General features: G+C 36.8%; 1 protein-coding gene across 1 annotated transcript; it reads left to right on the forward strand.

The window, feature by feature from the left end:
• Positions 1–6,844: 6,844 nt before the first annotated feature.
• LOC113041579 (homeobox protein Hox-C1a-like) lies at positions 6,845–25,469 on the forward strand. Its single transcript, XM_026200188.1, has 3 exons — positions 6,845–7,654; positions 11,836–12,179; positions 25,410–25,469. The coding sequence occupies exons 1-3, from the start codon at positions 7,087–7,089 to the stop codon at positions 25,455–25,457; spliced, it is 960 nt and encodes a 319-aa protein (XP_026055973.1). The 5' UTR covers positions 6,845–7,086; the 3' UTR covers positions 25,458–25,469.
• The last annotated feature ends 1,189 nt before the right edge of the window (positions 25,470–26,658 follow it).

The following is a 26,658-nucleotide window of genomic DNA, read 5'->3' on the forward strand; positions in this document are numbered from 1 at the left end:
TATGTTTTGCTCTTTTCTTGTTCTGTTTTCTTTCAGGATCAAAAGTACAAAAAATGAAAGCGTTCATCTGTATTTCCAACTGATGAGAACTATACATATACATTCATAAATCAGTCAATTTTGTATTTTATTATGAGATTTTTTTCTAATGTGATCAGTGACTCAAGCACTGATGGACCAAAGAGCACGTTTTTACTGTATTTGCAGTAAAAACGTGAAATATAAATTCTCCGAAAATCCATTATATTGAAACGTCTGTTTATATCCAGACATTGGAAAAATATCAGTCCACATGCATTTTATATTTAATATGAGGGAAATAGACATGCATGCGTGACACAAAAAATATTTAACTTTTAGGTAGCAAAATATTTTTTAGTAATTCTGTCAATTACAAGGTTTTTACATTGTCTGCTATATATTTGCTTCTTATTTATTAAATACGGGCAATTGATTGATCAAAAACGAATATCTTTTAAAAAGATTTTTCCATAAATAACTTCTGTATGACCTGGCAATAAAATTCAAAAAAAGTGTGTCTAATGTGATTGGCTTAACTGATTTGATTTCGGGTGCGGGTCGGGTGTCGGTTCTATTTTAAGCGGGTCAGGTCGGGTGCAGATTTTAATTAGTGCTGCTGTTGGAAAATGGGTCGTATCCGGTTTTAATCACTGCGGATACGGGCGAGTGCGGATTTACAAAATCGGACCCGTGCAGCTCTCTGATTCATTTACTCAAACAGTACACTGACTGAACTGCTGTGAAGAGAGAACTGAAAATGAACACTGAGCCGAGCCAGATACCGAACAATAGACTGACACTTTCACGAGTCAAGAATTGGTTTTTGGATCACCAGTACTTCTCTCGGACAGTTCGATTCAATAAACCGGTTGAAGGAAATGTTTCACCGGTTCTTTTGCGCTCGACGTAATGGCGTCATTTGCGATGATTGCCCTTGATTCAAGCCTTCGGTTTACCCGCGTTCATAACACTAGCACAGAATCAGTTCAGAATCAATCACCAAAAGAATCAGTTCGGTTCAGACGCTCTGTGTGTCAGTCTGCTTCACGCTGAATCACACATGCGCAGTATCATCAGCTCCTCGGTTCTCGAATTGGACGCATTCGACAGAAATGGTTCTTGACTCGTGAATGAGTCAATCTTTCGTTCGTTATCTGGCTCGGCTCGGTGTTCATCTTCAATTCTCTCTTCACAGAAGTTCAGTCAGTGTACTGTTTGAGTAAATGAATTACTCCGGGATATTGGTTTGTTTGAACTCAGAGGGAGTGTCAGCCACATTAAAAAAGTTAACAGCTTAAGTCATTTGTGGATTAATGCGTATTGGAGACGCGAACCGTTTAAAACGATTCAGTTCGATTTGGTGAGATGTTTCAAAAAGATCCGGTTACATCGAATGATTAGTTCGCGAAACCGGATATCACAAACTGCTTTGTTTTGAACTCTCTCACAACAGACACGGAAGAGAAGACAATGATGAATAAAGTCATAGTTTTTGCTTTTTTGGACCAAAATGTATTTTCGATGCTTCAACAAACTCTAACTGACCCTCTGATGACACATGGACTACTTTGATGATGTTTTTCTTACCTTTCTGGACATGGACAGTAGATGTACACACAGCTTCAATGGAGGGACTGAGAGCTCTCGGACTAAATCTAAAATATCTTAAACTGTGTTCCAAAGATAAACTGAGGTCTTACGGGTTTGGAACGACATGAGGGTGAGTCATTTATGAAATAATTTTGATTTTTGGGTGAACTATCCCTTTAAACTGATCAAAAGTGACAGTTAATTCATTTGTTACAAAAGATTTCTATTTCAAATAAATGCTGTCTTTAAAATTTCTATTAATAAAAAAATCATGGAATGTGTTTCCACATAAATAGTAAGCCGAAAGGACTGTTGCCACAGCCAGCTTAGATAATAATAACCATTATTGCCAGTGTGAGCACTAATAATACTGTAATATTTAGAAAGATTTCAGAAGTGACACCTAAGAAGTGACACCAGCTTTGCCATCACATTTTTCTTAAAGGGGGGGTGAAATGCTTGTTTTCACTCAATATCCTGTTAATCTTGAGTACCTATAGAGTAGTACTGCATCTTTCATAACTCCAAAAAGTCTTTAGTTTTATTATATTCATAAGAGAAAGATAGTCTGTACCGATTTTTACCGGAAAAACACGAGCGGCTGGAGGCGTGACGTGTGGGCGGAGCTAAAGAATCACGAACGCCAGTAAGCTTTTGCGTTGAGAGCGTTTGGAAGCTGTGACATTACCATGAGGAAAAAACCATCCAAAACAAACCATGGCTAACAGTCAGATTCAGCCGTTTATTTATGATCCAGAATCAGATCCAGAGGCTGAAATTTAACAAGAGCAGCATCAGCAACGAGTCTTTATGTGGTATGTACTGAAACTGTATATATTTGCTTAGCGGTTTTGGAAAATGACTAAGTTCCACTTTATGTCGTCTCTTTTTTTTTTTTTTTTAAGCTGTACATGTGGAAAGTTCAGTTTGATGACAACATCGCATGTTGTTTACTTGATGTGCTTACGCGCCGATAGCTAAGTTAACAACACAGAGATATTTGAAGCAGTTTTACTCACCGCATGCGGTTCCAACACACGATCGTGGCCCTTTTTCGTTGGGACTGCATTATCCTTAAGAAATAAACTATGTGCAAATCCCGCGTCAAGAAGTGCCTTAGGACCCATATAAGGAAATTCCGCTCCATCTAACGTCACACAGAGCCATACTCAAAAAAAACTTTCCGAAGTTTTGGAACAGAAATACTCCTTCAAACGTACAACTTAATTTTTAAAACTTTGTCCATGTTTAGCATGGGAATCCAACTCTTTAACAGTGTAAAAAACTCAGTATGCATGAAATAGCATTTCACCCCCCCCCCTTAAAAAATATATTCAAAAGACTGAAAGCAGTCTATCTATATGTAAGGCCTATAAACATTGAAACTTTAACAATGTCATTTTAACATTTTTTAAAACAAGATCAATCTAAAATAAAGATTTGTTCTGACACACTTTGCTTTTAAAAATTACAATCATGTGAATTTTAGCTAATTTGACTTCTACTTCCTTATGCTGAACTTCAAACTGCTACTCCTGTTGGCTGCCTCAATTAAAATACATTCTTAATTCAATTCTGAAAGCTTTCTAGGCCAGTCCACTATTCATTCTACCACCTCTCTCTGACATATTCCCCGGTGATAAAGTAAGAGGTGTACGCAAGTGCATAGATTACCAGCCCTTAACCAATCATCCGAGACAGGTCCACTCTGCATTAGCAGCAATGACCTTACCGCCAGTGGTGACAGTCACCTGTCAGCAACGTCTCACTCCTGGCATTTTCAGGGCTCAAAGATGAGAAATAATTAGGCCTGACAGTCCTCTAGGGTTAAACCAGGGCTGCAAGTCATCATTCCAGGGCTCTGTCACAGGGGTCAGAGGTCAAAATCAGCCAATGATACGACCTCCACATCGATGCTGTGATCCCACAGCTTGGTGGGAAGATCGCCAAAGACAGATCGGGTTATCAGAGCGATTTTCCCCTCCGAGAAGAGTGATTCATTCAAATCGTAATGAAACCTAACCTGTACCACACTGGTATTTTCATCACCCTGCAGTTATAAAGAGTCAGAGAGGTGAACATGCATGCAATTACTTCACAGAAAGAGGCATGTGCTTCGGATGCACACATTATAATAGACAGTAGATGACAGGATGTGGCTGGAAACGGCTCAGATGTGGCACGCTGGTATTATTTGGGCTCTTTCTAGTCAATAAGGAAAATGAATGTTCCCTCACCTTATTATGAACACAAGCTGAGACTGTCTTCTTGTCATCTGTGCTGGCAAAACACGCGTACTGATGGGACACAAGCTGTTTGGAACTGAAGGGGGGACGCTTGCGATGACTTGTTTACCTGGAGCTTTTCAACTGAGGTCAAAGTCTGTAGAAAACACATAGAGGCATGTAGAACACCGCTTCCCTTGAAGATTTATACTAATCAAACATATGGCATGAGGAGAAACGAATAAACCCTTAATATTTGATCTCTATAAAATGAGAGTAAATAACATTAAAATTCAGTTTAAATCCATTGTAAATGCAGCCTTGAGCAAGTTTATCTTATCTGGACTATAAAAAGTGTGTATAATCTTATTGAGGTGGAGCAGTGCACACACCTGTTTTTTTTTTTTTCTTTCCTACCCTGCAGTCAAACACTTCTGCAACTCCTGCCTCACAACCCCCACCCCTCATCCCCCAATCCCCACCTCCTCATGCTGAAACCCATTACAGAAATACAATTTCTAATGCCTTCACACAGGCCCGCGATCGACTGCAAACAAATTTATATTCAGCCCGTAAACAGAAAGCAGCAGAGATTTATTTATTGAGCGGAGAGGAGAGAAACAAGCTAGCGCATGAACCCTGGGTAACCCCACAGCTGACATGAAGATGGATAAGTGTACCATGCAAATGTACAGAGGGAAGGGATATATTGCACTCCGTCATTCAGTGCATTGCTGCCCGTAGAATTCCATTTATTCTTCCAGCTGGGACCAGATCTCAGGGGTTGAGAGTGCACAGTTATACATTGTTGATTATTTGAGATTGTTTCTTAATCACTGCAGAGCCCTAGTAAAACTCTTTATTGGTCATATAAGCAGAAATCTCTCCTTCTGTCCTGTGCAGTAGTTCAAATGCATTCGCACTGATAGTTTAAATGCAAACAAAATCAGAACATTTAAGTCTATTACGATTTTATTATTTTTTTATCTGATTTTCTAATTAACATTTTCCATTTCATTACTAAATCATATTTTAAAATCCAACTAAAACGATAGTTACCTCATTTTTAAACCTAAAACTAAATATGTCATTAGCAATTTAATTTGCTGAAATTGAGTCAAATTCCTATTCCCATAATGGCTTACCCCAAAAGCATGAATGTAAATGAACTTATAGCTAAGACTGCTGTTTCTGCACGTTTAAGTATTTCTATTTTCTGACTTCGACCAATGTTGAAATCTTTTGAACCAATAAAGGCTACTGGAAGGAGAGACCTTAAAAACCATGTCTGTTCTGCTCATATCTCTGTCTAATGCTCTATGACTTTGGTCAAACTTTTTGGAATGCCATCTGTAAAGTATTATGGAGTGTGCATGTAAAATATAAAATAAATTATTGTCATACTTTGCAAACAGTTAAGATTAACACACTAGTGTTTTAAAAGTGAAAATGCACACTTGATTCTTGGTTTAAGGTATTTCTTAAAATTTTGACTTAAGTTAAGAAGTTACCATAAGATGCAAATTTAAGGTTAACAGAATGAAAAAATAAATAATTGAGCATTAATCATCATATTGCATACATCTCCTTCCAGTTTAATAGGCTGATTCAGTTATTGCACATTGCATTGCAAACATTTAAATCTTATTTTAACAAAGAAAGAAAAGGGGAGAGAAAGAAAAGTACACTGTAGCTAACACACTGTAATATTATATTTCTTATTTCTGGTTGAAAGTAAAAGAGGCTACTATGCATATAGCCTACTTTTTAGCCTATATTTTATTATTGTTTTTATTGTTTTATTTCTGGCATATATTTCAAATTACGAGAATGTTAATAAAATAAAAAAGCATTGGAAAAAGGTTTTTTCTTCTTTTATGCAGTATATAAAAACTAGCATGTCTATAATAGAGTTTTGCATAAACGACGCAACAGTTATAGGCTTATCTTAATAAAACTTTTTGTACTTTGCTCTAACCTTTAAGTTATTATTATTTTACGAAACAACTATTCAACGAATTAAATTATTTAATAATCTTTTCAGTTTGGCTTGCCATTTTTTAGGAAGAATAAATAAATGTTAATCTAAAAAATGTAATACTTTTTTTGTATAAAGCGGTTCATTATTGCAGAGGAGGCAGCTGCTAATTATCGTTTGACCGACGAATGACCTGCAACGACAGCTGTTTAGAGCACACATAATCACTCAGAGATCTGATACAATGACCTGATAATTCCCTTTTAACATCATTTCAGCTGTTATGTTAGATTCTGTTATGGGCTAGAATTCAAAAAAAGAGTTTCATTTTACCGAAGAAGTTTGATAAATCGAAATATGAAAGAAAATGTTCGAAAAGAGCTCAAGAAAGGAATGCAAGTGTTAACGTGGTTTACCAGGATGAGTAAAGGCCTGAGAGATGCATGGACATTTCTAAGTTTCTTTTTAAAGTTAAAATGAGCAACAAACGACACGTTTTATTTAAAGAGCGTGAAGCACAAAATCAATGCCTTTCTTATTAACAACTATTGACAATGGCTTAAGACATTATTCCCTAAGCTTTATGCATTTCAGTTATAAACTAAAACAGCTACTGACTAAAAACGTCATCGATTTTCTGTAAGTGCTAATTTGAAACTCAGATATGGACTGGGCCTTCTGAAAGCATGCACACACACACACACACACACACACACACACATAATTCCGCCAAATTTGTATCGAAACTTAAAATTAAAACACAATGCATGGCCTAGCAGTTGAGTAAATTAAAATAACATTAACTGGAGAACAGGAATTATTATCTGGATCGGAAAAAAATCGTTTATTTATATTCTAAATGTCACAAATGCCTTGAAATGTGTGCAAAATTCTCAGCAAAATGAAGTGCGCTTTAACACAATTCAATATTATCCATTATGAAATGAAGTACTGATGTTGACCCCCCACCAACCCCTCAGCGCACGCGCGGGCACACACACTCCACGAGACCTTTTTAGCAGGTCAAATAAGTCATTCAAACTTGCTTGCTTTGGTAAATTAACGCTCACTCAGATGAGGGAGATGTCCGGCTATTGGCCAAGAGTTAGAGGGCACGTCATCCCCATCCATCACCGATCGAATGTTTCTACAAGGCATGTCCCTGTCTAGATCGGTGCCTCTGTCCTTTTGCGCGCTATGTGTGGCGTCTGTGGATGGAGTTTCTGTCGCGTCCATCCTCGGATGAAAATCTGGAACATATGAGATGCGGTCATGAATTATTCTCAAGGGTTCAGGGACACAGCGTCAGTGTTCATCAAGGGCTATCATGCTACTGGAGTAACGCGTCTGCATCAGGACCACGGAGCTGCTGACTTCCCAGGCAGAGAGGAGGGACATGTCAACACCGAGGCGGATTTTCTTCGGTATCATTTAACGAATCTCAGTGCCACGGCCACAGGCGCGTGTTCAAAGCTCTGTGAGGACCCTGGCCGTGCTAACTCGACCAGACCCCCCTTCCCCCGTAATCAAGATTTCTATAGCCCAGTGCACCCCATCCGACCCGAAGCCCCCTCCTTCCAAAGCTGTCGTGAGCAGGGTCTCTCCAGAACGGGCTTCTCGCCCTCCTCAGACACTTTAAGAACTTTCTCCGGCGCGCATTGTGAACTCGGCCCTGTCAACATCACACACCTCGATGTGCACACATGCGACGGCCCAGTGCTTCACCCTGCAGCCGAGGACAATAATACCAGACGCGAGGCTCTAAAAACTTTCAATGAGACATTGCAAAGCGGAAAGACATTCGATTGGATGAGACTGAGAAGAACTCAGTCCCGTACAGGTAAGTTGACAAGTTTTCTAGTTTGATGAACTTTTCTGCGGCGCACGCTTACAGCTAAGTAAGTGTACAACCGAGTGTACATTGGCCAACATCTCTGCCTTCTCAACATTAAAAATCCTAGAGGCGTGATTTAAAATATAATCCTGATTGTGTTTTGTAACAAACTCGTTTTTTCAAATTCCTCTGACTGAAAGTAGTGTGTACTGAGTAGGACGAGAACTTTTCAGCAAGTAGAAATGAATCCTTGGAGGTGGAGCTATGTGTGTGTACAAGTTTAGCTGTACTTGCAAAGGCCATTTAAAAAAATGTACTAACAAATATAGTGAAAAATGGTGAAAACATTTTAAGTGTTATGCATTATCAGACTCATTATATTAACAGGTTTGAATAAACAGTTCGAGTTTAGCAAATATTATTACCTAAAAAGCTTAATGTGCATTGAAAAAATTATATGCTAAAATATTTCATACATAAATGCATGCATGCCTCTCAAAAGTAGCAAAAGTTTTAAGCTGATTATGAAACTGATTCCATCCTGTGCATATATGGCACGTGTCAGGGCCAGGGAATTTTTGCCTCACAAATCAGGCTGCCTTCCTGCTGAAAACCTTTCAAATTTAAGGAGAGTGTAATATACAAGATCTGCTCTGGTGGTTAAATGGGTCAGCAACAACATGCCAGGCAAAATACCTCCATTTTTATAAATACCACATTCCATTCTATTCTGAATGTTCTTCCCCTTAAAAATCCTCTCATTGACAAGAAGCAGCCCAGGCCATATTTAAAGGAGTCCAGCACCCCCTAGCTCTCCATTCAGAGCCAAATAAACTTCAGAGGAACACTTTTCCTCAACAGAGCCCTTAAATCTTAATAGAGACCATGAATGTTTATATGCTGCAATTAATTTTCTATATTGAATGTCGGAACATGTCTGTCAGAATCTCAGCGTAATTCTTAACTGGAGTAATTATTGGATAGGTCTGTGCTTAATGCAGTTCAAATGTGAGTTACTTGACATGTGCTCATAAAATGTCATGCTCAATGACATTTGACCTGTATTATGTCAAAGTATTTCATGTTTGTTGTGAGAACTGTGCGTTAAATTGTGAATCGCTCGTCCCCCTCAATAAATCACATTATATGTAATAGGTTGATGGTAAAACCAAGAAGAGCCCTGTTTGATTTGTCATTTCCTACGAATCAGTAATACAGCATTCATATGGTTTCCAGACTGTCAAGGAGAAGAATGTCTGGCCGGCCACACTGATGATCTAAAATAACTCAGAGGCAAATATGTCAGTGAAAAGGTCATTTCGGGCTATATCGCCCAGCGTATGAACAGCAGCTGTGGTCAGGAAATAGGATGGAGAGGCTCGCTATATCAAATCCCAAAAGCTTGGATGGTGGCAAGGCCAAGAGTTTACCATTTGTTTACTGTAGCTTCTGCTGCTTGTTTTTCTCCTGCCTGTCCACCCACATTCACCTAGAGACACAAGAAAGAGGCATTGCTTGTCATCAGGTACAATACATATTTGGAAGAAAGTTGAGGTCCAAACAACTTTGGATTTCCATTGACTTTTATTTGTATGCATACATTTTGGAACGACATGAGAGTGAGTAAATGACTATTTCATTTTTGGGTTAACTTTCCCTTTAAAGAGGAGTATCTTTTTAAGTTGTGACCTTCCCTCTGTGGTTAATGTCTTTGGATTTATCGCAAGCCTTATGGAGAAAGTGTTGTATGATGATATATGAGAGGTCTGTCAACAAGTGCTTAAGATAATACTCACATCAACACAGCAGCCAAAGTCAAATGTTAAATGGTAGGGTGAATGTTTATTGTCTGCTCTGTTACTTTAGTTATGTTGTAATGCAAACACAGAAAAGAAAGAAATTGTTATAGGGAAAATAGTATTAAAGGGGTAGTTCACCAAATAATGAAATTTTGGTCGTCCATACCTGTGTGGCTTTAATTTTTGTGGCTTTAAACACTGGAACTATGGAAACATTTTTCACAATTTTTCCACAGAAGAAAGTCAGTCGTACAGTTTTGGAATGCCACGAGGGAGAGTAAAAGATGGCAGTGTTTTCATTTTTAGGTGAACTATCCCTTTAAGTGAGAGATTCCATGCATTGTGAGGGTTATTGTTCTTACTGGGCAACATCAAAATGTTTCCTATACTTAACATGAATAAAAGCTTATACAGAGTGTCTGACTGGATCCCCCAGTACAGTGCACATAATCCCAGTGCGTCATTCTTCAATTATACCCTGACAGCACCTGAATTACTGTGGGCTGGATGCCCAGATGACCGAGGCAATCTGTATCGATCCCCCACCCCCCATTCCCCTGCTCTCTTTTAGGCTTAGTGGGCCACGTCATCCCTCTGGCTGGCTGGCCATTTCCAAGTTTGCAAGTCATTCCTCAAATGTTTTGTTTGATTCCTTTATGCCTTCTAGCGACTGCCAATTCTATTATCCAGTAACTCATTCATCAGTGTTTTCATGCTCACTTTTTTATTTCCTAAGGAAATTGCTTAATTACTTCATATTTGTCAGTGAATGCACTGATTGTTAGAACGTCCCTTGTTAATATTATTGGTGGCCCTACAATTGCTTTTTTCATCTCTCTGTTTACTTTCATTTGCAAGGCGAGAGCAAGATGATAAAGATTGCTCTTTAAATCAACTGTATAATCAACTGTTTGTGCTCTGAGCCTAAAGAGAAAGGTTGAGGGTTTGCTATTAATGACACATGGAGTTTATTCAGGTTTTGGAGAGCTTTTAATTGACTTCAAGCAAGAAAACACAAGAAAAAAATCAAATAAATGCACAATGCTTTGGTTACAATAACAAAAGAAATTAGGGCTTTTTTTTATTGCAACCAAAACACTGCAGTTATTTGACATTTGTCTTTGTATGTCCTCATTCTGTTCAAACTGTAGGTCCTTGACTGCAATGACATGACTACAAACATACACATGGTGTGCAGATGGCACAGAGGTTAGAGAGACACTTGCAACTGTAGCAGCATGTGAGGGCTCAGTGGGTCTATCACTCCAGGGGATTTTCCCGCCTGACCCCCTTGTGTGTGCTGTAAAGGAATGTGCAACTTCCTGCATGCTTCCAAAGCAAACACCACAAGCAAACAACAAAACATGAGCTTGATTTCCATTAAAACAGCGGTTAGTTGACTAGCTCAGTTAAACTGCTGATTTAATGCTATTCTAAATTAACAAAGAAAGGCAGAATTGGATGCACTTGGTTTTCAATTAATTTGCAGGGCATACTAGGTTAGGCAAAGTAGTCATGTAGCTGCAAAGCAGCATCTTTGGAAGATTTTTATGGCATGCCGTGATGGACAGTACGTCTGGCTCGTGTCCTGCAGTCATCTGTGAGGAGCAAACAGACAGACAGTCCTCTATTTAGCTAATACAAACAGTATCTCTGCATTCAGGTGAAGGTCATACTTTCTGGAAACCCGCAGCAAATAATATTTCTACTATTAAAAACTAGTAGTCTAAGTCTGTATATATTTTGAATATATCTAAACTCATCTAAATTGATTTTACTTTCTCTTACAAAACTGTAAAGATATCTTAAACTTAATGCAAAAGCATATTTAGTGATTATACTGGTTTAAATATCACTGTTAAACACTTTTAATCATTTGAACATAGACTCTGATACTTCAAACTATCTACGTTTTTATAAAGATCTTTTAACAATTATTATATATGTGTGTGTGTGTGTGTGTGTGTGTATAAAATGTATACACAAATTTACATCGATAACGGCGTGCCGTTTTGTGCAAAAGAGTAGATCATTTGGTTTCCACTGGCGCCGCTTAAAATAAAAAGCATCATTAATAAATGCCAATAATAGTTTAAATGCATATTGTGCATAATTGTATAAATGAATATATTAACAATGAAATAAAAACTGACGTGTTTTCTTTAACAGTGGTTTTAAAGCTGATATTTAATAAGATTATAAAAATTCACATATTTGTGTATTTTCATTGTTTTAAAATATGATTCGTTTTTTGTTAAGCTGTAGGCTACAATATAGAATAGCAAGCAAAGATGTCAAGCACTGCATTTTACACTGAATCTTTATTCGCTAGCTTGTTAAAAATATAAGGCTTATGTTTTATTAATATTTACTGCATTGTCTTCACAGCTAAGATATATCTGGACCCGGAGCTGAAGACGGACCACGGACGAGATCCTGAGGAGGACTCCTCGAGTGGAGCACCACGAACAAATTTTACAACCAAACAACTCACAGAACTGGAAAAGGAGTTTCATTTCAACAAATACCTGCCTCGAGCTAGACGGACAGAGATCGCAAACAGTCTCCAGCTGAGCGAAACACAAGTCAAGATCTGGTTTCAAAACAGGCGCATGAAACAGAAGAAAATGAGGCGGGAAGGCCTATTTCCAGGACTAATGCTGATTTCTGGGTGTGATGAGGACTCGAAAAAATTTGATACTTGTTCATCTCCTGACAAAACACAATTTCTGGTAGGTTAAGATTGTGGGAAGGCTGCCAAATGCTACATTAAAATCTGAACTCTCACGTGAATGCGTTATAACAAGAGAGTGAACGATTAAAATATATTTACACACCCATATGCCACCAAACATAAATATTTATTTGTCGATCCAACTGTGTCAGAAAATAAAAGTAACTCGCTATAGTAAAATATTGAGTTGACTCACCTGTTGAGGCATGCGGATAAGCCTTGATTTCATTCAAATGCACTTTATGGGTATTCGTACATTTAAAATGTTATAGCTAATTGTTTACATGCTATATTTTTTTTCCCATTCTGAATCTGCTTATGTTATTAAAGATCAGAAAATGAATCGTTAGTATTAATAGATCTCTCCAGAGTTCAAAAATTAAGCAGGGGATAGGGCAAAAGTACAACGACAAGTGACAAAAATACCCCAAATATTTTAAACAGAAGAAGGGGGGGGGGGGGGGGGGGTTAAGGAAAAACTTTTTTTTAAATATTTTATCTAAACTACCTATATTTTATGAAGTTACATCACAGGCATATCTAGCTAATAAGAGGTTAAAATATTTGACTAAAATGTACAGCATAAAGTTGTATAACACACAGAAAGGGCCCTCCCTCACGAAAGCAAATATGCCCAGGGGGCAATTATCGCTTATTAATAAAAATCATTTCTGACACTGGTCTCATCTGATTATTATACCTGGCTCTAAAACAAATTCGTGTAAACTGGAAGTATTCGTCAAAGCATCTCTAAATAATAATGTCTTTATTTAAAATTGTATAAACTTAATATCAGAGCAAAAGTTTTTTTTTTTTTTTCACATTACCCTAGCCTATTATTTAAAAAAAAAGATGCGTGGACTTAAACATTCTTAACATGCATAGGCTACACGAACAGATTTATTTTGTAAAAAAAAATCTAAAAATGCACATCTAATATTTAGACTTCAGGCTGCACACATTTAGAAACACTCAACAGGTTTGCTGCTGTTTCGCAGACATACTGTGTCTGTCATATTCATGCTGCTCGTGCTTTTATCTGCAAATAAAGAGCGCCGCGCGATGATCGGTGATACTCGTCTTTCTAAATAATGGCGAAAAGCTGTCAACGTACAAAGTGCCTCCACTTAGCCGTGTATTTTCACCAATTTATTCCTGGAAGAGGTTAAATCGAGTGCCACGGGTTGAACCTTCTGATACCAACTCCTCATTTTGATAGCATCAAAGCAGTGCATCGAGAGCCAGAAAAACAGTGGAGGAAGGAAGTGAGGCTTTTTGTGATTTTTTATTATTTTATGTATTTTGATTGCATATACATTCGGAGTGTATTTTATGCAGATGGCATACTTTATCAAATTAATTAAACTCTATAATGCTTTGGAGATTCATATGGAGATATTTGCCCTCCACAATCCTAAATCTCGCCCCTTTGTCCCTGTGCTATTCGATGGACATGGACAGAAAGAATTGCTGGAATTATCTGGAAGGAAAGAGGGGATTATCGACCTTTCTAAACGATCGATTTATGGATGTGATGTGGATTTAAGTTGATTGACTTTTAATTGATTTGACTTGATGGGTTTGAATAATTACAGCATTTGAATGAAAACCATCTTTTTCATTTCACTAATTTATTGTTTTCACTATTATTATAATGCACAGTAAAATAAAAAGGCCTCATGTTAGATTCTTCACAATATTAATCTACAAAACAATATACTATTCTTTAAATTAGATATTTTTCGCTGCTCGAAAATTTAATTTTTGTTCTGCGTAAAATATTAATTTGAATGGGTTTGCCTATCTTACCCCTTATATCAAAACAAGTAAATTCTCTAACACAAGCACTAAAATCTCATTTAGAGAAACATTATATGAACCGTGAAAATGAGTCTTGTTAAATTATATGAAATGTCCTTAAAATGTTCCAACAGCCTTAAAACCGAGATGCGTTAATCAGACCAACAATATAAAGGCGCAAAAAATAATTGAAATAAATGTTCCTCGAGAGGGCTTTTTTGAAATATTTTTGGAAGTATTTCTGTCTCAGGCCTACTAAAAACATATCATCTCGCCATATTAACAATATGCACGAGGCACGACTCGCATGCCTGAGCCTGCTAATATATGCAGTTACTCCAGAGTTCACCTTTAACCCCTTGACCTCTGTTTTGCCTCGAGACAGCAGTGACCCGGTCAGTGGCTCACAGAGAAAAGGCTGCATTATTAATTTGTGCTGCCCTTGCGGTGTCTTCAGACTTCTTTCAATTTTTGAAATATTTAAATGTCATGTTACAGTGTAGGCTTCTAATTAAAGCTGTAAAGAATGGGTTAGAAAGATAAGTTTAATAACAGTAGTTAAACCATCAAATAATAGTATTGCTATTATTATTATGTTAAATAATGAATCGTATTATAAGTGTTTTATTATTTTATTTGCTGCATAATCTTTTCAGGTAAGGTTTTTTGATACAACCGAGACAAAAGTAAAAGCTGAGATTAAATCAAAGACGCTTTGATAATCATCGTTTTATTTCCAGAAGAACTGCAGAACCCTCAAAAAACTTTTTGATTTATTTTTTAAATTATATTATTAACTATATATATGTTATTGTAATGCGCTTTGAACGTGAATGCGGACTTAATGTTGTCAGGTTTTGGAAAAAGAAAAGCATAGGCTTATTTACGATACTGTAGATTCATCCTCGAAACGTTTGACGCGTGAAAATTTACAGCTTTCAGGAAGAAAGTTTCCTGTAGTATAGCTCATTAGATTTCACCTACACAAACCGATGTAGCTCAGTTACTTCCGCATGCAGGAGCTTAATGCCCACGTTATGGCATGTGGGTGCAGAAATTGATAACGCGATAGCATCAAATATAACCCTCACCGCACTGTTGCATTTTACTCAGTAATTGAGAGGAAACGATATTACCTCGCTTATTGCGATGCTCTTAGAATGATGACCAAAGCTATATATTATTTTCTGTATTCGAGGCCTAATATCAGTTGAGTGTGAGTGAGCAGCAATGACTCTAAACGCAAAAACACAGGAATTGTTACATTGTGCTACAAGTGTCAACCACACAAAATGAAAACACATTCTTTTTGTTTTCTTATTTTTTATTTTTGTTTTGTCTTAACAAGTAACTAAATGTTAATCAATTCATAAAATATGTAAATCAATAAATAATTACTATACTGTTTTAACCAGCTAAAAAAATTAAGGAACAATACTATTTAATTATATATTATTATTACTTATGTTGTAGGTTTAAGAAAATGTTATAAACAAATAAATAAACATTTTATTTTACATGTTAATTGGTTAATACAAATTTAAAATAGAATTAAGCGAACAATTTTTTTATCTTTTATATTTAATGATATATAAATAATGTGTTTATTATTATTATTATTATTATTAGTTTGTTTGTAGGTTCATGCAAAAGTGTACACCAGAAGTACAGAAAGTTCAACTTCATATACCATAAAACAATGTTATATACAGTATGCAAATAAAATAAAAATGAACACAACATAAGTTTCCTCCTCTTAGTTGATGCAACTTTAATCTACATATGAGCAGCATATCTTAAAAATAACAATTATTCAAAATTTGTGCTTATGCCTTTTAACATAAGAAATACATTGCTATATATTTATATTTATATAAAAACTTTGCTGTCAAAATATTGTTATTAATCCTATCCCAAATAAAAGTTTGTTTACATAATATGTGTACTGTATATATTTATTATGTAAATATAAATACACACATGCTTAAAACATGTTATATTTGTATATTAAATATATTTATATATAATATCAGTTATAGAAATATAAAGATGTAAATATTTTCTAGATAAATACTGTATGCAGTGTATTTATATATACATAATACATATACACAGTACACACACAAAACAAAAACTTTTATTTGGGATAAAAAAAATACTTATAAATTCATCCCAAAAAGTTTTACAGCCATCAAAATTTAATGCTAATTTATTAGAATGCTTGTAAAGGGGGGAAAAAATCATAGTTGTCTTTACATTAATGACAAAATACTTAAAAACTCTGAAATTCTCAGAACATTTTTAGACATGTAGACTGGCTACTTTAAAATATAGATGTCTCTATGCTGTCTTTTTTAGAAGCTACAGCATGTCTCACTTATGTGGCTGCTTCTGATGGGTGGTCCTTAAAATGGCTGGTTACTATTGTACACTAACAAAAGGAGACACAGAGCGTCCAACACCTCTTCACACCCCACACACACAGTCTCCATTACAAACAGACATTGGATCAGTTTCCTTTGCACTGCAACCAGTAAAATAAAGAACTGATTCTCATTTGTTTGCTTGTCAAAGGCACACATAAAGGAGGAAGGTACAGGGAAGGTCTTAAGGCACCTTGCATATATTACACATGGGGTGTGTGCATGCAGACCATTTTCTAGTCCTCGTTTCTCCTACCATTTACGACTCCTGAGAACAGATGTTTGGGGACAGCTTACAGCCTCAGCGAATTTCTGTGTACAAAGCAAACAGCAGCACTCAGCACTTCTAGCTGGTTAAGAAACTGAGCTCTTGGAGAAGGGGGAGGGGGAGCATGAAGCCCAGGGTCTAGGAATCCGAATGAGGCAGAGAATAGGCGACGCTTACCGAGGTGAATCTGTGTCAAGGTTACATTCAGGGATTTTTGCAACCAAAATCGATGTACTACAATCTTGAAAATAAAGGTTCATTGATGGTTCCATGAAAAACCTTTAACATCCATGGAACCTTCCAGAGGACAAAAGGTTCTTTAGATTTTTCAAATGTTTTTTACACAAAGAAAAAAAAATGTTTTACAAATTGTTCACTGAAAGGTTCTTTGAGGAACCGAAATAGGTTCTACACTCTTGAAACTAAAGGTTCTTTATTGGCATTGATGGTTAAATGAGGAACCTTCAACATCCATTCAATCTTTCTGATGGACAAAAGGTTCTTTATAGTGTAAAAGGGTTATTCAGATTATTAAAATGTTCTTCACATTAAAAAAAAAATCTGTTTTAGTTCACTGAAAGGTTCTTTAGGGAACCCAAATGCTGGCTCAACGCTCTTGAAACTAAAGGTTCTTTATTGACATTGGTGGTTCCATGAAGAACTTTTAACATTAATGGAACCTTTCCAATGGACAAAAGGTTCTTTAAAATTAATAAAAAATTAAGAACTGTTCAATAAAAGTTTTTTTCTTCTTGAAAACTGCTTTTTGGATCATTTATTTTTAAGAGTGTAGGTGATTGTGACAGTTCAACTCACTTGCCTCTATGAGCTGGCATATATAAAGGAGGCCTTTATGGATTCTGGAAAAAACAAGCGTTGACCTCTATGGTGCAACGCTGCAGACTCTCAAGGTTTGGATTGCCCTTTGAAAAGTTGCAGACGAGCACTACAGGGACCTGAAAGCATGTATATTTTGCTGATGCTGATATTTAGCTTCTTGGGTGGTACAAAACATAAAGGGAAAAAACCCTACGTTTATTCTACAAAAGCAAGTGGCATATTCCTCATAAAACAAAGAGCACTGCAGAAAAAAAAATTAATAGCAATATCTCAAGGCTTTTTCTTAACAGATACGAGGCGCAATTTCAATGCCATATGTTGGGTTCCGTTGCATCACTCACTAAAACAAACCTTATCTTTCATACCTTCCGTATTGAATGTGTGCTATAAACAAAAGTGCGAAACAAATATGCAAACGCAAGCATATTTGACCTTTCATGTTCGCATTTTCGGCTAACCAAAAATGAATAAATGAGCCCTCCGATGCTTATTTGTCTGAACTATGCCAACCCCCCCAAACACACACACACACACACACACACACACACACACACTTCCCTTCTGCCTTCGGTGAGGTTGCCATAGTGATAGCCTCACAGACACACAAGGAGGAGAACAAGGAGGTGGAGGGGGAGAGAAGACGCTGTCTTTCTGTCTATCTTTCAGATAAGACATTGTGCTCAATCTTGCGATCCATGTCGAACGGGGGCAGAACCTTACGACAGACGGCTTTATCAGAGCGACGCACCCGAAAATCATGAATCGGGTTAATTATTTGAACAACTGTATAATCAGAATCAATTCTGCAATGCATTTTCATGCTCACAGCGAACAAAATTCAGGTTTCCTGACCTAAAAATTAATCTGTTCTGCATAATAATGCTGTGCATTTCTATTGGTCAGTCAGTGCATAGGGGAAAAACCCTGGTGCTCAATCAACCCGCCGTTTTATTTTTCATCTTAACCGTCTTCCATCTTCCCCCTCTCTCCTATTCATCCATCCCTCCACCATCCCTCTCATCCACCGCGCCATTTATCTTGCCCTCCCTCTGCCTCGCGCGCTACCCAACCGATATCAAGGAGTGATCCCGAGCCCTTCAAAGGTCAAGTGATACAAGGTCATTGGCGGGTCAGGCCTGCTGACTGGCTGACCTCCACAAGGACTTCTGCCGCCAGCCAATCGCACGCCGTCGTCTCTCACAGCAGCCTGCCTCCATCCCTGGCGGGCCCTCGGAGGCGCGTCACGTGATCGTTAACGGACTGAAGCATCGTGATGGAAATGATTAATGATGCTTTTAGTACCTGTTTAGAATGAAGCTGTCCACACTGCACTGTAATTACCCACTCCCAGGCGGCAGCTGCCTAACATAATTGCTTTTTGTTTGTTGACCTGGTTTACCAGAGAGAAAGATGGCTTTAGGTAGGTGAAGTGTGAGCGTTGGTGCATGTTGGGGTTTTATAGAGGGTGAAGAAGAGAGAAAGGTGCGCGATCTTACGTGATGTCAGATTTAGCGCCATCCTTAAAAGGCTCGGCTGACCCGTGTGATATTTTCCTTTCTTTCTCCTGTTTCAGGCAGAAAGGAATTTTGTTTTATTTTTGAAAGTGCATTTGATAATTTCTCATTTTTATGTGGCACTCTGGCCACTGAGAGGTAAACACGAGACGTGTAAATCTACAATAAAATTTCGGAATCAACAGCTGTGATTGTAATAAGTAATTCGAAATAAACTGAGACGTTGGTGAATGAAACACTCCTTCCTCTAATTTTTGTCCATATGTCTTAAAAGCAACCCATATTTCAGTGGAAAGCACTTAAACTGTTATACAGCTATAAACATTACTTGCATTTGGTCACACATGAATCAAATGATGGTCTCCACTGAGCTTCAAAGAATGTCCGTTTTCTCAGTGACAGCATTAAACAGGAACAAAGATGGGCTGATCTGAGAGTCAGAGATGGGAGTATTGAGTTGAAGTGTTTCCCAACTTTATTTTTGCTCCCCCACAGCCATCATTTATGCTCAAGTACCCCTTTAATGACACCATATAGCATTACCATCAATATTATTATTATTGAAAGCAAGCAATCAATAATGTCAGAAACTGGGGAAAAAAAAAACTTTTCTTATTGGCTTTGGTGCAGTTTATATAATTATTAACTTAAATAGTGACTAAATAAGTTGTTATGCATATATTATACACACACACACACACACATTCATAAAGAGTCATTATTAATCAGCGTACTCTTATAAATGATGAGATTTCTTATTGGTTCTGTTGTGGTTTCTATTGTTCTTAAAAAAAAAAAAAAGCTACCTTTTGGTTTTATCTGAATAGTAACTGAAAGTGTTATTAAATAAATGTCTTTTCAGAATACTTAATTCTTTTGACTGTGGCCAACATTTCAATGGAATATTCCACCCAGAAATGAAAATTCTATCATTATTTAATCTTAATATTCTTCCAAACCTGTTTGCATCATTTTCTTCTACAGAACATAAAAGAAGATATTTTGAAGAATGTTGGTAAACAAAATAGTTTCTGTTCCCAAATGACATGCATGAAAAAGTGTAGTTTTTTGTCCAGTGGAATAAAGTAGTGGAAACAAAAGAGTGAAGGTCGATGAGAACCTAAACTGGTTACCAACATTGTTCAAAATATCTTCTTTTATCTTCTACAGAAGAAAGTTTGAAACAATATCAGGGTGAGTAAATTATAACAATTTTCATTTTGGGGTGAAGCATCCTTTTAAATTCTGTGATGTTGCACTTAATAAATTATGTGAATTTTGCAGAATTAATGATTCTAGACAATTACGGTTGCAGAATGACTTACATCATGGTGCATATGTTCACTGATCCAACAGATTTTCACATCACTACTTCTTTGCCTTAAAGTCTACAAGAGATAGCATTCATAACAACCCATCAAAGTGAAAGTTTGATTTAACTTTTTAATTATGACAGAAACATATTAGCATTGTACAATGGAATATATTTCAAAGTTATAATAACAACAAAAATAATATTCTTTATAACAATATCATTTATTTAAACCTTATTTTAAAGGAATATCATGTTTGTCCATGTTTTAACTTGTGTGCAGCACTTTGCCAAAAATAAAAGGAACGATTCAGGACCATGAAAAGGCCTAGTGACATCAGATTACAACAATTATTTGTCAGGGTTTGGCAAGGAGGAACTCAGGTGCAGACAGGAAGTAACTAAACACAGGATTTATTTGTACAAAAAGGGAAAACAAAACCCACGAGGGGGAAAACAACGACTAGGGCAGAAACTAAACAACAGAACAGGATTGACATGATAAACAAACTCTTAAACACTAACTACAAACAAACACTCAAGGTTATACAAAGAGTTCAAGGATACAGAAACATCTAGAGACACTCACGATCTGGTAAACAATCACAATCACAAATGTGGAACAATGAACCGACGAAAGACAGCGCACACTAGGAGATCTAAATAGGGGAACTAATTAAGACACGACAGGTGGCACAGATAGGACAATCACGACAAGACTAGGATAAGGGGGGCGGGGCAAGGGAACGAGACAACACAAGCACATGGCCCAAAGACAAGGCCATGTGCTTGTACACAAAACACAGGTCTTTCATGATCCTGCCTCAAGACTAGGGAAAATCAAGGACACGAGGGCAGAATCATGACATTATTGTGGAATTACTTCTGAACCAGGCTTAGCAACACCAAGAACGTGTATAAAGAAAGTAAATGGGGTTAATTTTGACTTCTGCAGAGCGGGCATTGAGGTTTACAGCTCATATTTCACATTGATTCACAGCCCTTATTATTAATGAGCAAGTGGCGATGAGAGTAAATTAACTTAAGGAAAACAGAAAGTAAATAAATAATGCTTTTCCACACAAGTATAAAAAAAACAATATGACTGAAAATGGCTAGGTCTCTGACCCCTTTTATCCTACCTTTCTGAAATATTAGCAAGTAATATTTAAAACATGAACGTATACAGATAAATCACAACCATATGTCAATTCGCGTTCCCACAGGTCCTGCATTATACGCACATCTGCATTCTTTTAGCACAAAGTGTCATATTTGTCATTGAACTTTTGCATCTGCTCTGCATAGCGCCATTGATCCCTGACCATAACGACGACAGCGAGACCCAGATAAACAGGCCATAGCTGACCTATAGGCTGGCACGGACCATCCATCCATAAATTTGCAGCTCTTTTCAGCTGGGTACGTCACACCCCGTTTCATGCGCCAAGGCAAGGGGACAGAGGCAGCCTGCTATCAGCCCTCTCTGTGTGAGCAGCTTTCATCCTCAGGCTGGTTCTCACATAACTCAGCCACAGTGTCTCTCCCTCTGCCTCATAAATAACATCCCTATCGTCTGATAATGCCCACTTAATGCTTAGTCAATAAACCCCACAGTGGCATGGTTTCTCCCCTCTCTCTTTCATACATAAATATAAACAGTACACTCGGATTGATGTGACACTCGGGTCTCGCTCCCTCTGGGCAGAGAGGAGAAGCTCGAAGGGCCCGGAGGGGAGGGATGCAGGAGAGGAAGTGAGAACTGCAGGTGTTTGGATGAGATAGCGGCCGGAATGGTGGGATAGGAGCACTGACTGATCACCTGAGAGAAGCGGATGTTAATGTAATAATTAATTAACTCATTGGTTTCCTCGGTTTCTCACAGCAGGGCTTGTTTGACCCATTTGGATTATCTTCTCTTTAAAGGCATATTTCAGGCTTGGTACAAATTAAGCTTAATTTATAGAATTTGTGGGATACTGTTGATTAGAATAAAAATATATTTCCACATCTTTCATTTTCTTTAAAAAAGCAAAAATATGAGTTAAAGTGAGGCACTTATAATGGAAGTGAAGGGGTTAAACCATAAATGTTAAAATACTCAGTAGTATAGTCCACTGTATACAATTTTATATACATTTTTTTAAATGACTCAGGTTGCCAAATTAACTAAAAATACAGTAAAAATGTGATTAGTTTAAAATTAAATATATATATATATATATATATATATATATATATATATACACATACATACACACACACACACTTTACAGTTTTTTCACTGTAAGATGTTCTGTTTTTTTTTTTTTACTTCCAAAAAGTTAATAATAAACTTCAAGAACATGTAAGGTGGCATTACTGCATCTCATTGTATAGAGTTATCAGATTAACAGGTTTTTACTGTAACAATGTTTTGCAGTTTTACACAGTTAAAATGTCAATAATAAAAAAAAAAGTGTAAACATGTTTTTAGTATGGAACAAAAACACTTACTAACATTTCTGGCATATTTGCAAATTTAGTCAGGTCCAAATGTACAAATGGCCAAAGTTCTTACAGATCCAAACAGAGTTCAAAGAACATTACAATTAATGTCATTATAAAATTCCTATTCCTATTTGAAATGTTTCCAAAACTGGCCCCATTCACTTCCACAGTAAGTGCCACAATGTAACCTCCACCAAAACAGTTCATGAATTAATTATAGGCTTCACATTTCTATTTTTAAATGCTCCAAAAACTGGCCCAATTCACTTCCATTATCAATACTTCAATACAACTTTTTTTTTTTTCCCCCCAAACATTACTTTTTAATAATTTAAATCAACATTATGTCAAAAATGTAATTGATTGTGCTTAATATGTAATAAACCCATAATATTCCTTTAATGCAGAACATAGACCCACATTAGGCCTCAGCCACAAGGTCTTGACTATCAAATATAAACGACTGGAGTAAAAATGAGGTTGAAGGGTTTATTTCAAGAATATTAGCTGCAAGCCAAGTTTTATCTTAGCGGAAGATAAAAATGGTGTGGAAAAGGACATGAGCTGTGAATGACTAAACTCTGGGGTCAAGTTCCCATTTTATGAGCTTCTTCCTTACAGTGGCCGCACACTGAGATGACATGCATAAATGAGAGTGAATAACATTCTGGTCAAAGGGAGTGGCTGGATATTAAGGGATCGTGTTTGGCACATTTCCTAAAATTAGTTGTGTTTGTCTTTAAGATATTAAGAGGGTTGAGTAAGAGATTTTGAGGTTAAGAGTCTCTCTTACATTATGGGAGTGACCATGAGACAACAACTCGGATCATATTAATCTCAAACACAGTTATCCTTCTAAGTGTTCTGGCTCTGTTCCTGAAGACCTCGAGTAAATGTTTTGTCTACCGCAACAATGATCCAGACTATCATTTAAGTGGCGGAACGACAGAACACAGATGGCGTGGGATCACTTGCCAAAACAGGGCATGCTAAAGCAACAAGCACTCCACAGCTAAAATGTGAGAAAGAAAACTGTATGACAGGGCCCCAGACTTAAAAAAAAATCCTGTGTGTTAGATTAACAAATAACCAATCGCCACCCAATCTAAATATTCCCTCATAGTTTAACAGTAATGACTGATAAAATAGATAGCATCAGAAATACAATAATAAATGTAGATTCTCAGCATCTAATATTTCAGTTTCATCCATCACACCCAAAGAAAAACTGCAGTACTTTACAACTATAGGACAGTAAGAGCTAAATAAACTTATCACTGCATCTAAGCCAACAACATGTTCATTAGATCCTGTAACCACTAAATTACTGAAAGAGTTCTTCCCTGTAGCAGAGGAACCGCTTCTCAATATTATTAACTCATTGTATCTCTAGGTCACATCCAAGAATCATTCAAGATGGTGGTTATTAAGCCTCTTACTAGATAAAGTGAACTGGTAAATTATAGACGCATTTCAAATCTTCCATTCATGTCAAAAATTTTAGTTGTGTCTGCTCAATTGTGTTCCTTCCTGCAAAAAAAAAAAAAAAAAAAAAAAAAAGATTTTCAGTCAGGTTTCAATCCCCACCACAGGACAGAAACTTCACTTGTTAAAATTACAAATGACTTGCTTCTTGCGTCAGACCAAGGCTGCATCTCATTGCTAGTTTTACTTGATCTTAGTGCTGCATTCAGCACTATAGATCATGACATACTTATATTGATTACAAAACTATACAGGTATTCAAGGGCAGGTTTTAAGATGGTTTAGATTCTACCTTTGCGATCGCTATCACTTTGTTTATTTAAATGAGGAATCATCTCATTTATCACCAGTAAAGTATGGAGTGCCACAAGGATCTGTCCTAGGTCCTCTGCTGTTTTTAATATACATGTTGTCCCTTGGTAATATTATTTGAAAATACAGGATTAGTTTCCACTGTAATGCCAATGATACTCAACTCTCTCCAAGACCAGATAAAACTTCAAAATTATCTTAGTTAACAGATTGTGTTAAAAATGTAAAAGATTGGATGACCAATAATTTTCTCCTATTAAATTCGGTTAAGACAGAGATATTACTTATTGGACCAAAACACAGTACACAGAATCTCTGCTGGATTCGAATTTGCAACTAGAAGGACATACTGTTACTTCCTTCCAGTTACAAAATAGTATTACTTACCTATAAGGCACTTAATTGATTAGCTCCTCTGTACCTAACTAGTCTTCTACCATGCTACAATCTATCATGCTCCCTAAGGTCACAAAACTTTTGGTAGTATCTTGGATAGCAAAGGGGGTAGAGCTTTTTTGTATTTGGCTCCTAAACTCTGGAATAGCCTTCCTAAAAAAGTTTGGGGTTTAGACACAATCTCTCTGTTTAAATCTAGATTAAAGACACATCTCTTTGGCCAAGCATTCAAAGAATGCATCTTATAATCTTGTACTGTGATATCTGATCAAATGCACATTATTTAGCGTGGGTTGAATAAATCAATTTGCTTGGTTGGAACAGCCTACACTAATTATGTCTATTTTTTTCTGTTTCTGCCACGGGACTAACACCTCGTGGTACCTAGGATTTACACAAGCTTCTGTCTGGATCCAGAACACCTGAGAAGAGATGATGCCAACCCCTCAGAGGACCTCAGATGATGCTAACCCTGAAACAACATACAAAACTACCAAATGTTTCTTTAAGTTTGATTGCAACATATCATAATTGCTGTTAATAGTGTTCATTGTCTATTTGGTTACATCTTTAATGGATTTTTCCATACATTCATGCCATATTATGTACATTAACAAAAGTCACTACTGATAAGTTACTACAAAACATGTTGTAGAAACATAATTTTCTGTGAAGCTGTTTTGCAATGATTTTATCGTGAAAAGCACTATACAAATAAACTTTAATTGAATTATGTGTGTGTGTGTGTGTATATTATATTACAATACAATACAATGTTACAAAACAATATAGCAGGATAACAAGTACATCTCAGGATTTCAACAGGCCTGATAACGTATAAATGAGGTCCAACCAAAATTGTATTGTCTTTCTGGTGGCACCATGTATTTTGCTCCAAAGGGGCGATGTCCTGCAAATATGTCATCATTAATCTGATATCACAGCTTGTGCTGTGTTCATTGTCCCATAAAGGAAGTATGCACTTTCTTAAGATGTAAATACGAAATCTAACAGCATTAAATAAATTATGAGATTGATGGTTGCATGTTTTTTTAAAAAATGGCTTTGAAAGTCATAAAAATTACATCATCTAGGACTTTTATACACTGTGTTACATTGTAAAGACTGTGAGTCTATCCCTCACAGCCTTGTTTTTATTTAACATTGTTTTTATCCATGTTAAATTCAATATGGCAGCTAACATGACTAAAGTCTATGTAGTCTTGAAATTACAACTACATGTGAGTATTTGTCAGGACAAGGCAGTTGATCTAATTCCATTTATAAATACACAAACATTTTTAGAATTTAAAGAAGAATAGAACTTGTTGGTAAGAGAGGAAGGTGATCTGAATGTCTCCACATTCTCTGGAGCAAAGAAAAGAAACCGAAGCAGATGAATCATCCAGTAATACAGAGTGAGTCTTCCCAAAATAAGGAGAGATGTTAACTGGGGTATCAATAGATAAAGCACTAATTAGAAAAAAGCAACAGCCTCTCTGTGGGCTCCGTGGTGCATGAGGAGAGAATACGAATAGCGAGAAGCATCCTCATCTGCAGTCATGGCGGAGGGTTATGAAGGGGATGGCCAGCCACTGGCTCCTCCAATCACCCTCTCTTCCCGCACACTGTGACTG

Source organism: Carassius auratus, chromosome 23 (genome assembly GCF_003368295.1).
Source record: "Carassius auratus strain Wakin chromosome 23, ASM336829v1, whole genome shotgun sequence".
In the NCBI taxonomy this organism is placed as follows: Eukaryota; Metazoa; Chordata; class Actinopteri; order Cypriniformes; family Cyprinidae; genus Carassius; species Carassius auratus.

Bases quoted from the DNA above. Each gene is read 5' to 3' on its own strand.
- LOC113041579 (XM_026200188.1), top strand. From the start codon at position 7,087: ATGAATTATTCTCAAGGGTTCAGGGACACAGCGTCAGTGTTCATCAAG. The intron at 7,655-11,835 runs GTAAGTTGACAA...TTGTCTTCACAG, and splicing joins AAGAACTCAGTCCCGTACAG to CTAAGATATATCTGGACCCG. The intron at 12,180-25,409 runs GTAGGTTAAGAT...CGTGGTACCTAG, and splicing joins CTGACAAAACACAATTTCTG to GATTTACACAAGCTTCTGTC.